The sequence below is a fragment of the Mytilus californianus genome, unplaced genomic scaffold, assembly GCF_021869535.1.
Source record: "Mytilus californianus isolate M0D057914Y unplaced genomic scaffold, xbMytCali1.0.p SCAF_5, whole genome shotgun sequence".
Lineage (NCBI taxonomy): Eukaryota > Metazoa > Mollusca > Bivalvia > Mytilida > Mytilidae > Mytilus > Mytilus californianus.
In genome coordinates this window covers 93,642,661-93,656,401 of record NW_026262701.1, presented here as the reverse complement: position 1 = coordinate 93,656,401, position 13,741 = coordinate 93,642,661, and the positions used below count along the sequence as shown (strand labels likewise).

The 13,741-nt window shown below is 31.7% G+C and overlaps 1 protein-coding gene across 1 annotated transcript in view; it reads left to right on the top strand.

The window, feature by feature from the left end:
• The window catches only part of LOC127700229 (sodium/hydrogen exchanger 8-like), a 78,839-nt gene that overhangs the window by 16,814 nt on the left and 48,284 nt on the right, over positions 1–13,741 (top strand). Inside the window, exon 3 of the mRNA XM_052203652.1 lies at positions 1,837–1,917. Within this exon, the coding sequence (XP_052059612.1) occupies positions 1,837–1,917 (81 nt within the window). The remainder of the gene's footprint in view (positions 1–1,836; positions 1,918–13,741) is intronic.

The window sequence follows — 13,741 nt, the reverse complement described above, 5'->3', positions numbered from 1 at the left end:
TTTTACTTAGATTAATACTTTGCTTGTATTGTTGATGACCTTTTAAAACTTTGATTTGTCATACATGAATTAGATTTTATCTTGTGTGCATGGTCCAAAATTTCAACAAAATATTCAGCTTTGATCTGAATTAAGCATGTGTCCACTATGGTTTTGATGTTTGACATTGATATATTTTGTATTTAGTTATAAAATTGAGAATGGAAACAGGGTATGTATCATTGACAACAACACGACCAAAGAACAAAAAACAGCCCAAGGCCACCAACAAGGTCTTCAACACAGCAAGAAAATTTCGCACCCAGAGATGGGCTTCAGCTGGCCTCTAAATAATAATGTGTACTAGTTCAGCATAAATGGACGTCACGCTAAACTCCGAAACATAAAATTGAACAAAAATTAAAAAAACTTATAAGACTAACAAAGGCCAGAGGTTCCTACATTGGGACAGGCTCAAAAATGTGATGGGGTTAAACATGTTTTGTGAGATCTCAAACCTCCTCTATACCTAGCCGGCCTATAGCCAATGTGGAAAACACAAACACACAGTAATGCGCACAGTAAAACTCAGAAGTACTTTAATCCTTAAATGATGATATAAATGGAAAAAAATTTGGTATGTATATCTGTATGCATTTTTAGTAAATGATCAATTGATCTTTGGAATCAATTTAAGATGTACATACCCAGTTTCAGGGGTTACCTGACCCTCCCCGCAAGTCATGGTTCGATAATTAAAGTTTCGGTTTTTTGTGAACAAGAGAGATTCTCAGATACACTTAGTTATAGGTCAGCTGTATTTGGTTAAGTAGTATTGTAAGGTTTATAAAAATTATCAAATTTGGAAGGGTTGTCAGTGCGACAACTATCCACATCAGTGATCCACAATAGAAAAAAAAAACCAAGGATGCAACAATTTTGTACATCCTTTAATAATGAGACAATGCATGTTTGACTAATGGGCTCACATAACCCTACTGATTTCGTTTTTATTTTTCTAAAACTTTAAGCGGTAGGTCGACTGTATTTGGTGTATGGAATGATTGTAAGGTTTACATGTCTGTCTGACAGGTGTCATTTGTTCTTGACCTCATTTTTATGGTTCATTGGTCAATGTTATGTTTCAGTAGTTAGGTCCTCTTCTAACATTCTATAAGCAATAGGTCAACTATGTTTGGTGTATGCAATGATTGTTATGTGTACATTTCTGTCTGTGTGTATTTTACTGATAAATGGGAATACTTTGCCATCAATATTACACTTTCACACTGACAGTAGCAATAGCAGTCAAGACATAGGGTCACAAGGAACCTTTTACAAAAGTTTTGTAATATATGAAGTAAAATCTTGATCTCAGTAATTTTCATGTCTAAACAAGTGAAACAACTCTGCATATCTTTTTTTGTTTACATACTGAAGAATTTAAATAATATTGGAATTTAAGGTGTTTTAATCACAATTGCTTTTTTAACACCTTCAAGGTAAAAATATTTCACAATTTGCTTGAACTTAATTTAACAGTATAACTATGATTGGCTGTCACTGTATTCACTTAATTCAGACAAACTTTGTGAAGTTCATACATGTCATACAAGCAAAAATAAAAAATCAAGACAACCAGTATTTTCCCTGTCTTTCTAATTGATGAAAATTTTCAACTTCTTCTTCTGGCAAAAGAATAATTATACTACAAATAGAATATACCAATTGTGTTATCTTTTAACATGTGTATCCTTTAATTCATATTATTAATAAGTGCTCTTATATTTTTCAGCAATATGTATTATGGTAACTCCTTTAATTCATATTATTAATAAGTGCTCGTATATTTTTCAGCAATATGTATTATGGTAACTCATGGACTGATTCAGACAAAGTTCCACTATCTACCAGAAAGTATAGCTGTTGTTCTCATAGGTAGGTAATATACTGGATTCAAATATGACATTCTGCAAAGGCTTTGAATATACACCCATGGTAAGACATGTGTATGTTGTATGTAGGTAGGTAATATACTGGATTCAAATATGATGCTTGGCAAACACTTTGAGTATATACCCATGGTAAAATATGTATATATTGTATGTTAGCTGATCAGCAACAACATGATTTGTTTGGGCGATTCCAATTTGCTAGCACTTCGCAGGCAGATATAAAATAAACATGAAAACATAAACAAACAGTGATACAATATAAAAATAAGGAGATGTGGTATGATTGCCAATGAGACAACTATCCACCAAAGTTCAAATGAAGTGGATGTAAGTTATTATAGGCAACCCTATGGCCTTCAACAATGAGAAAAACCCATACCATATAGTCGGCTGTAAAAGGCCTCGACATGAAATATATAAAACAATTCAATTGAGAAAATTAACTGCCTAATTAATAACAAAACCAACGACAACCACTGAACTACAGACTCCTGACTCAGGACAGGCACATGAAGAATGAGGGCTTAACTCATCAGACAAATGTCAGATGGATACAAAGCAGAGAAACATCTAACAAAAACACAGACTGGACATGGCAGGGTATTTATACATCCAGCTAACAACAAAAAAATAAATAAAAAGTTAGATTTATTAAATTTATTGAGTTAAAAAGTATGTAATTATACAAATGAAAGTGATATAGGTCTAAAATATGATGTCATTGTGATGTAATAGTAAAAACATTGTGAAATTGAAAATGCACAATAGTGAAAACGGCACTGAGAAATGTGATTACTGGATCTTATGAGGGTCAATTCCTTCTTTTTGGACAGAAACATACATAATAATTACATTTTCATAATCTTTTAACATCATCCTAACTCCCTGTATGTCAATATTAGAAGTTCAATTTGAGGAACACAAATATTTTCCTTTACCTAGAGCACTTTGATCCAAAGGGATTACTGTCTTTGTCCTATTAGACTAGAAATATTATTTAATAAGGGCTTGAATTATATACTCATTTTACAATGGTAGACCTTTTAATCCGAAATTTTATCCTTTGCTATCGTTGGTGGTGAAGTATATGGCATAAAGGGCCAAACTGTGATAAAATCAATATAAATTGTATCCCACATGAATCATTTATTAACTAGTCTAAACTATACTGTCAAAATCATATTTATTAAAGGTTAAAATTCTTAATACATGTAATAAACAAGACAGAAGAATGACTGATTGTCTATTATACCCCCAGTCTAAAAGTTGGGGCTATATATGTATTGCATTCACCTTGTCTTTCCATCTACCTGTTTGTCTGTCCATTTATTTGTTTAACTGTCCCTTCGCCAATCAAATATTTCTGTGACACTTTTTTCAGGTATTACTAAAAAGATTGACTTAAGGTTTTATTTGGTCAGCAGCTTGCATTGACAATGATGAGTTGTATAGAGTGAGCACTTTTCAAATCTGCTTAATAAACAACAACTTCCTGTGTGTCTAAAATAGGAATTTTTAAGTATGTTGAATCAACTTACATTTTTTTTCACACTTTTCTCAAGTACTACTAAACAGAATGAGTTTGAATATAGTCAGCAGCTTGAAAGTGATATGTTTGGATATGTCGGACAGCAACTTCCTGTTTGCTGATACTCTAAATTTTTTTCAATATGTTAAATGAACTTAAAATTTTTCATCACACTTTTTTCAAGTACTACTAAATAAAATGATTTTGAATTTTGTCAGCAGCCTTACAGTGATGAGCTGTAATGTGTGGGTGTGATTGTGTGTGTGCCTTTTTGATCTGTTGGACACCTACTTCCTGTTTTCAAATACTTTCAATTGCAAGTGGGGTTGTGCTAAGAACGACAACATGTGCATTCTTGTTTTAATTGTTTGCCCCATATTAATTCGCAGAGGCAACTAGGTTATTTATGATTACTGGTAAAATAAAATATTTCTAGTAGGATAATTCCAGCTGACTATGCAATATGGATCTTTGATAGTTAACTTGTGTTCTTAACTTGATATCTTATAGACATTTATATAGCCTCCATTTGCGTTGATTTTTTGATTTTCTGATATAAATGATTACAGTTGATTATACGTCTAAGGCATTTATCAACAGGGACCTTCCAAGGATAGGTTACTGGTTATATGAAAAAGAAAATATGATTACAACAAAATCAACTTTATTAATTTACAAAAAAAATGAGTAACATTTAAACATGATGACATTCAGACAATATTTTGTTAAAGGGAAAATTCGCGATTTTTTACTTTTCATCTTATTATGTTCATAATACCATAAAAAACATATTTACCAAGTTTTATCTGGATATGAACACTAATAAAGAAGAAAATTGGGAATTAATAATTTAATTTATTCCAACTTCCTGACTTATGTGACGTAGTTTAAGTCTTTTTGCATGCCGGGAGTGAATAAATCTCATTGTAAGTCTTGTTCGTTAATCATCTAACAACGCGATTTAAAGCGCATCGACGACTTTTGGCGTAGCTATTAACCAACTAATAATGAAGGAAGTAAAGTGATCAGCCGTGCAACTTTCAAAATTAAAATGTACGATTTATATTTAAAGGATTTCTGATATGATTATAGTAATAAAAATAAATCATACAATAGAATATATTTTTATGAATTTTTTTTCCGACGGATATGTTGAACAAACATATATAACTGATATTGTTTTACAAATGCATGTTTGTATTCTCACCTGAAGGCTTTTACTTCAGTCTAGCAAACATTTTCCACTAGTACTGTGTAAATACAATGTGTATTGTACTGTGACACTTAGTGACCACCTGTTGAATGCGTGGTTAAATTCAAGGTAATTAAAAGATTAGCATTCTGTAATTCTATTCTTTTGATCTTCACTCAGTGAATTTTAGCCAACACGGTTCACCGTTACAGGTGTGAACAACATTTCGTATGAATGATAAAAACATTAATTATTTGGGGAGGAATATGGTGGCAAAATACCTGAATCGCCGTTATATACATGTATATCTTTTATATTTTGCGTAAGCTTAATTTTAAAATAGATAGGTGAGTATTTTGTTGTAACATCGAAATTCTGAATTACTTTCAATTAAATAATTTTATAAATAAAAATGGCCCACGAAAACGAGCGTATAAACCAAACACTGTACTTATTTTTTCAAATTATCATGGGTATTAACCTTGAATATTTCAATGTTTAGAGAAAATTATCGCGGTTGTTACATGATTAATATAGCTTGGTCCGTCCACAGCGATCTACATTTACCTAATCGGGAATGCCCTTATTAAAATATTTAAAATCTCACAACGTATACATACTTTAGCTATTTGACCAACGATGTTTAAAAAAAATAACAGAATCAATCTAACGTCAACTTTCCTTTTTTGAATGGAGACAGACCGGCGGAATCAATTTTCAATGTGCTTTATATCTTGTACCTTTGCAAGACTTATCATTCATTCATAAACCTGCTATATACCAGAGACATATATGTCAGTCTTAACTGACAAGAATACACCTAAAGCGGACAAGCAGTATATTCTTTAAGTTTCTGTGATTTAATACTAAGAAAGAAAAAAATCCCGAAATTAATTTGATACTTTGATACTCAATATTTTTCCTGGAAAATATTCACATCCTCGTTTGGTCTGAAAATAAGATAAGAATTTGGTATACAGAACATGCAGAAGCGGAATGTCATAAAACCTTGTTATATCACAAACCATTATAAATGTGAACCTGTATACGTAAGACCTCATGGGACGTCACCTAACCACATACAGGTAATATACAAGTAGCTCTGTTATACCCGGAAATGTCAAGGTAAATCACTACCGATACAGAATGTATCAATGCAAAGAAAATTCTGATGATTGAGAAGCATGACCATTCATGATTTTAGAGGAGTCTTAGGTGGAAATTGCCGGTACGATTTAAATTCTGACTAGATTTTTTTCTCTCAATTTAAATCACTGAACTTAAAAAAAAAAAGAAACCTACGCCCAAGATCAGAATTCTTCATGTAAATTCATAAATACAACGTTCTTATTTTGTAACTTTCGATATACTTCACCTCCAACCACCGCCCCCTCCCAACCTGGGAACAGTATATCTAACATTACAATGTTTGTGTACCTGCCCAAATAAAAAAAAAAAAAGAAGAAAAAAGAAAGAGATGAACGGTAAGTCACATCAAATTCAAATATTTATATGGTTGATTGTCGTCAACTAGAGGTGTAAAGTTACATGTCTCTGCGTTAACTTATAAGAATGACAGGAAAGTATATACTTGAAATAGATTTATAATGAATAATATGCAACTGCAGCACCCCTTTTTATCAAAGTGTACAAGCATGTATTTTAATGACTATCCATTATTTCGATTAAGAATGACAATTGTACGTGAAATTCTATAGTTGCCAGTGAGACTTTTTTTTACCAGATATGCGACTTTTCGTATTTATATTTTCTCTTATATTACTCTCATTTAATATTTTATGCATAAGTGCAATATTAGGAATGGTTTATCCCCCCCTCCCCTTTAAGCTAACTAAATAAATTAATCAACCCTCTAGCTGACCAGACGTTAATACATCTACTATCAGTCTATATGGAGTGAAGTTTCTTTATTTCTTCAAATAAGCTTTTTGGGGATCATTAGTGTACGTCCAGTGGCATATATATTAGAATGTAGGACAGAAAGTCACAGGACAAAAAGTCACGGACAAAAAGTCACGGACAAAAAGTTACAGGACAGAAAGTCACAATTCAGTTTCGAGATTATATTTCTTAAAATAGTACTGCAACTGACCTCGAAAAAGACGCTTAGTTAACGAGTTTAATGTTCCGGAATAACACACGGCTGCAAATGGTTTTAAATGATAGAATAATATCTATATTAAAATTTCCGTCTGGTCGTAAAAAGTTCCTTTGGTCACATTTTTGTATTTTAACCCTTTAATGGGGTACCCCTTAATTTACGGTTTTGGGTAGTTACCTTAAAATACCAAAACAAAATTATTTTGTTAAATTTCCGGCTCTTTTCGTAAATATTTTCGATGCACATATCATGAAGGATCATCAGAATGATGAAGACATAAATATAATACCATCCCCGAGTAAAACTCTCAAACTTAAAGTTTGCAGTTTTTTAGATTGAAATTTAACGCATTTTTCTTTGAAAACGAGAAAACATATGATTCAAAAACAGTATTTGACATTTGAGAGGACAAAATATATCATTGCGATACTGCATGCAAATTTTGTGGGGCAAATTCCAAAGAATTTTGTCAAAAACTCAAAAATAAAAACATCATTTATACCTTTTTTTATTACGGAAATTTCATATCCGTCAATCAGCTCCATCATTTATTTTTTCCTTCACATTGAATTTGATAGTTTCAATGTGATTATGTTCATTTTCTTGGATAAGTTAGATAATTTTAAGTTTTTTGAAGTGTGATTTGTTTATATATAGTAGTTCTTTCGTGTATTTTGTGTTAATAAGTTATATTTTTGTTGATAAAATTTTGACTTTTTATAAAATTTAACCAAATCCTTCAGATAAGATGTTTTTCCGTATAATGACTAGTTGTGGAAGTCCTGTAAAGTTTACTCCTACTAGTCCCAAAAGGAGAAGACTTGATATTGTGTGGAACAAATACATTGTATGTCAATGTTCAACCTCAAAGCAATTAATATGCAAGCGGTCAGGAAAAAAAGTACAATTGATGTTTCGCACAGATTTTGTGTGTGACAAGGTGATGCTACAACTAACATCTCTTGATAGTCTGCTTTCCTTGGACGAAAGATTTGTGAATCATTAGTGATGTTATTAGCCTTACACCAGAAGGCTTAATTGTAGCGTCTTTAAATTAGAAACAACAGAAAGCCAAATATGTGATCAATCTGATGCACATGTATCCTCACAACCTGACACTTTTATACGATCTCGCACTCAGTTTCCTCTTTGTAGTTTGGATATGAAAACATTTTTTTTGTGTAAAAGCAAAACATTTAAAAAGAACAGAAAACTACACAAAATTGAGTCGCCTGAACGTGTTGACATTCTTTTGAGGTGTGATAATGTGAGTAATCATTTATGCATGGTAAAAATCGCGAGTACAGATTTATTTTCAAATGCAGTCTACTTTTCAGCATGCATTACCAAGTACTTATTGAAGTCAACACCTGTGCAATCAGGTAAAGCAGTTACTGAAGAATTAGAATATATAAACTTGCTTTCAATTAATTGATAACGATTGTTAATGATGATATGTTCGTCCATAAAAAGGCCTTTCTCATGTAGCACATCCTCGACATATACCGATCACTTTCACCCAAGAATGTCTCTGATGCTTACCAAACTGCCAAACTCCAGAACAAACTAACTAGTTATTATGACACCTTACAATTCAGACACAGCGGGGACAAGGGATGTCAATAATAGAGTTTAGCTCTGAGCTCACTATAGGGGATGCCATATCTGAAGGAGAATTGAAGTCTATGTTATGTCTTTCAGAATTACACCAAGGTGTGTTTGAAGATATCAAGGATACATTAAATGAAGAACAATTACTTCACTCTGCCGTTAGCGCTCTTAGAAGCTCTGTCCTCGTTGGGTGCTTCTATGGAAAAGATGTCTGCATTGCTTTTTAAGTCCATTTGTTAGTTAATTGGTGAAAAATCAAACAAAGTCGCTTCTGAACCGTATTGACCCTAAAGATAAAAAAAAATTCGCAAATGTATGGCTATTACAAAATCAATCGTTTCTGTAGCAAAATCAACATTCGCCCATTACATTTGGGATTGGCCGTGCAGTTAGGGACCGGTCAAAATTTCTCAACGCATGGGACCGGTGCAAAACCAAAATGAACTATAAAAAAACTTGAAGTCCCATGGTAATGCAAGTGAAGAAAAGGTGTTGTCCCATTCTATTTTGCAACAAAATAAGTTGGTGTCCCATGTTAATTCATACAGTATAAGTCCTTCAAACCAATGTGCCAGACAAGCATACATCATTCAAATAATGCTGACATTCTTTATTTTTAATTTTTTGAAGTTATTATCTGAGGTTTTTCTTTTGCGATTTGTTTACCTTTTCATGTCCCGCCAATTTTGTTGTACGGTAAATCTTTTTGCTCTCTGGCCATTCTAATATTTATTATTGAAAAAGCTCTTGCCCAGGTTTAGTTTATTGCAAAAAAAAAAACCAAACTTGACCTGCTATTAATTAATCAGAAAACTTACATATATAATATATATCAGAACTTAATATACATGATATATATGATGTTTTTTTTAAATGAAATGTGTATATACCATGTATACTTCAAATTTTAATTATATGATTATTTTCGTGTTTTCTTGTCATCAAATTACAAGAAAATCTCCAATAACAGACATTTGGACCTGCATGGTATTTGGAAATATACTGCATTCAGAATGTATTACCAGTACATGTACTTTAACGGACTCTATATTTATTGGAGGGATGGGCCAGTCCATTCTCATTTTTACTGAATTTTATATTTATTTGTATACATGTAATTCCACATGGTTTTAATCAAGTAACCATATCTATTCTTTTTACTCGTCATGTTACACTAAAAGATTCTAATTATGCATTGTGTTACTTCATCTTTCTTGATACATGATACTTAATGCATCAATCACTCTGTGTAATCATTTTCAAAATTTATTTAAATGAATATCAAATTATTAATATGGATATAAAAGCTTAATCTTACTCATGTTCTTAATTTAGAAGCAATGATGGAACAAAGTAAATCAGACTTTAAATTGTTTTCTGATCATGCTGATCATCAATGGGGATTCTTTTAATTCAGTTTTCCTTGTCAGTCGTTATAGAATATATGTATGTAATTCAATTTTCTGACCACTGTACAGAAAATATTGACTTTGTTCCTAGAACCATCCTCCACCTCCCCTCCCCACCACCAACCCCACCCCCACCCTCCTAAAAAACAAAAAAATCTAAAAAAAAATCAAATTCCTTCAAAACGTCATATATAACTTAAGAATCAAACAAAAGAATTCTAGATTAAAATACTATCCTGTTCCATATGTTTCATAACCTTATTTAAACAATGTTTTCACCAATAAGTGTAAAAAAAAACTCCCTATTCACATCAACAGAGACATATAATACAACACTCATTTGTGCAGCCCCCCCCCCCCCCCCCCCTTTTAAAAAAAAACAAATCAAACAACCCTGAAATTCAAAGGCTTATAACCATTTACTAGTAGATATTTGTATATAAAAGGAACTACAATATGAACTCACAACAAAGGATTTTTGAGTTATCAACCTAAATAGTCAAATATACCACCACATCCCGTGTTTGTTTTCCTTCTGGGATGAATAGGCGCAGGGGAGTGAAACAAAGGCTCTTCTTTAGTTTAATGTTGGACTGATATTGATCAGATGAAATTGGAATAACAAATTGTAGAAAGATCAAAACTAATGAAGAAAAAAAACTTATTTCGTACATTTATTTCGTCAATTTCAAGTGTACATAAATACATCCTAATTTGAAAATAAGCTTAGTGTAAGAATTATTCCGACAGTCCATCTTTGAAAATGACCATTACTTTATCAAATCAAATGGCATTTTTATAACACTTGAAAGCTATCTTCAATATGTTCTTACAAGTAGCAAATTTTATATTCATAAAGATATTTTTTGCACTCAATTGTATAAAGTAATATGTGAAAAAAAAAATTCTTTCAGTTGGGATAAAATTCATATACTAGTTGACTTTAAAAAAATCTTGAAAGTTCTGCTTCAAATTATCTGGGATTTTCGTAAAGCTTGATCACTATCTCCTTTTTATATTGTTCTTACAAATGGCAAAATTTGTTTTTCATGTAGATTTATTACTGTCAAATTTTATGCTTTATAAAAAGGTGAAAATTCCAGTTGGGAATAAATTTAGCTACCAATAGTCATCTTTGAGAATTTCTACAACTTTTTAAATTGCCTGAAATTTTCATAAAATTGAGCCATTATGTCATGTATATACTGTTCTTACAATATGCCAAATCTTAATTCATTTGGAGATCTACTATGATAAATAAGCAAATTATATAATTGTTTTCAGTAAATGATGATTGTCAATGATAGAGATTATCATTTTCTTTTCAAATTATTTAAGATTCTTATAGACATTCACAAGTATAAACAGTCCCTAATATTATAATTAAAAAAAAAAATCAAGGTCCCATGCACATTTAACTTGTACAAAATTCAGGTCCCATGGAAATTTGGCTTTAAAAAAGTGCATGCCCCATGCTCATTTGCACCGGTCCCATGCATTGAGAAATTTTGACCGGTCCCTTATATAATGAATATGGGGATATGGGTCATGAACATTGATATAAACTTTTTACTCACATGGCTTTTGTGTTTCCTATGCAGAGGCAAGACTATACCTGTCAAGCATTGCCATGCACGAGTTTGACCGAATCAAGACGGTATTAACGCTCCAGATGGCATTGTTTCAAAACACCAAGGGGGGTGTTTGATACAAAAAGGTACAGACGATATAGTCATCAACAAGGAGACAATTGATAGTAAGGAACGTTTCATTCCATGGACCAAAAAGACCGGGAAGACAAAAATGGATAAACCCCAACATTTTTCAAGGGATAACTGTCATCAGATTACTTACAAGATTGACTTTGTACCTGCAAAGGTAAATCTTTGTGCTCAAAAGCTGAGTTTACTCTGAACAAACTCTGTCCTTCACCGAACTTGCTTGTGTCATGAAAGGGATGTGTGTTGTAATGCAAATACGCGTACGCTTTCGATGACAAAGAGATTGATCCATATCCCTATTTAATGAAGACTAGAGCTATTGTATGTAGCTTTTAAAATACAAGTTATATAAGGGTCTTGGCCGATTTTAAATTACAACATTAGCAAATTGGCATTATATTGTATTTTCCATTTCTTCCTTAAAAAATTGATGAGTTTACACTTTGTTACCAGGATTATCCCACTAAGACAATGTTCATGCACCAAACTGAGTTTGTTTTACATTCAATCAACTGCTAAATCAATGCAAGTAACACTTATGATTTTTGTCGAGCCTTCGACTTTTGTCGAAAAAGCGAGACATAGCGATCCTACATTCCGTCGGCGTCGTCGTCGTCGTCGTCGGCGGCGGCGTCCACAAATATTCACTCTGTGGTTAAAGTTTTTGAAATTTTAATAACTTTCTTAAACTATCCTGGATTTCTACCAAACTTGGACAGAAGCTTGTTTATGATCATAAGATTATATTCAAAAGTAAATTTTGTAAAAAAAAAATTCCATTTTTTCCGTATTTTACTTATAAGTGGACTTAGTTTTTCTGCCAGTTAACATTACATTCACTCTGTGGTTAAAGTTTTTAAAATTTCAATAACTTTCTTAAACTATCCTAGATTTCTACCAAACTTGGAAAGAAGCTTGTTTATGATCATAAGATAGTATCCAGAAGTAAATTTTGTAAAAAAAAAATTCCATTTTTCCGTATTTTACTTATAAATGGACTTAGTTTTTCTGCCAGGAAACATTACATTCACTCTGTGGTTAAAGTTTTTGAAATTTTAATAACTTTCTTAAACTATCCTGGATTTATACCAAACTTGGAAAGAAGCTTGTTTGTGATCATAAGATAGTATCCAGGAGTAAATTTTGTAAAAAAAAAATTCTATTTTTCCGTATTTTACTTATAAATGGACTTAGTTTTTCTGCCAGTTAACATTACATTCACTCTGTGGTTAAAGTTTTTAAAATTTTTACAACTTTCTTAAACTATCCTGGATTTGTACCACACTTGGACAGAAGCTTGTTTATGATCAAAAGCTAGTATCTAGAAGGAAATTTTGATAAAATTTTGTTCCATTTTTTCTGTATTTTACTTATAAATGGACTTAGTTTTTCTTCCAGTCAACATTACATACATTCTACAGTTTAAGTTTTTAAAACATTTATTAGATTCATAAATTATCCTGGATTTTTACCAAACTTGGACAGAAGCTACTTACAATCAAAACATAGTATAGAGGGGAATATTTTTATTAATTTTTTTCCTCAATTTTGTTGAGCCTGCGATTAACACCAAAAGTAGGCGAGACACTGGGTTCCGCGGAACCCTTACGAATTTTTTTTTAAACCTCGCATTCGCCTCGGTTGACTATGATATTTTTTGTGTTATAACTGATCTGTCCGGACTTTGCAAATAAACAATATTTATTTATCTATAACTAGATACTAATTTTCCCAAAATACATAACCTTTAAGATGCTAAATTAAAAACACTGTTTCAGCGCTTGAAATATGTTTTTTTTCAAAGATAGAAAAAATATTGAAATAATTTGATAAACTGGTGTTTTATAGTTTAGATAATAATTCTGTAATATACTGTAGTGAAAAATTATAAGAAATATGAAAGTTAATGGATGTAAAAAGGTCAAGGCCACTTCTACTTTTGCTATGTCATAAATGGAAAAAAAATCAGAAGGTTAAAAATCAACGCCATTTTGTAATAGCAGATCTTCATATGAATAGTCAAATTTAAAGTTTTAACATCCTTTGCAGCATATGCTTATGATTGAATCGTTTTTGAGGCATTCTAATGAATAAATATCAGCAATTTTCTGCTTTTTGTCCTTGTGGTTGAAATATTGATATTTTTAGGCCTGACCTTTGACCCCAATTTCACAAAAATGTGACCACTCTGGAATTTTACGACCAAACTTTTCTTATTGTACAC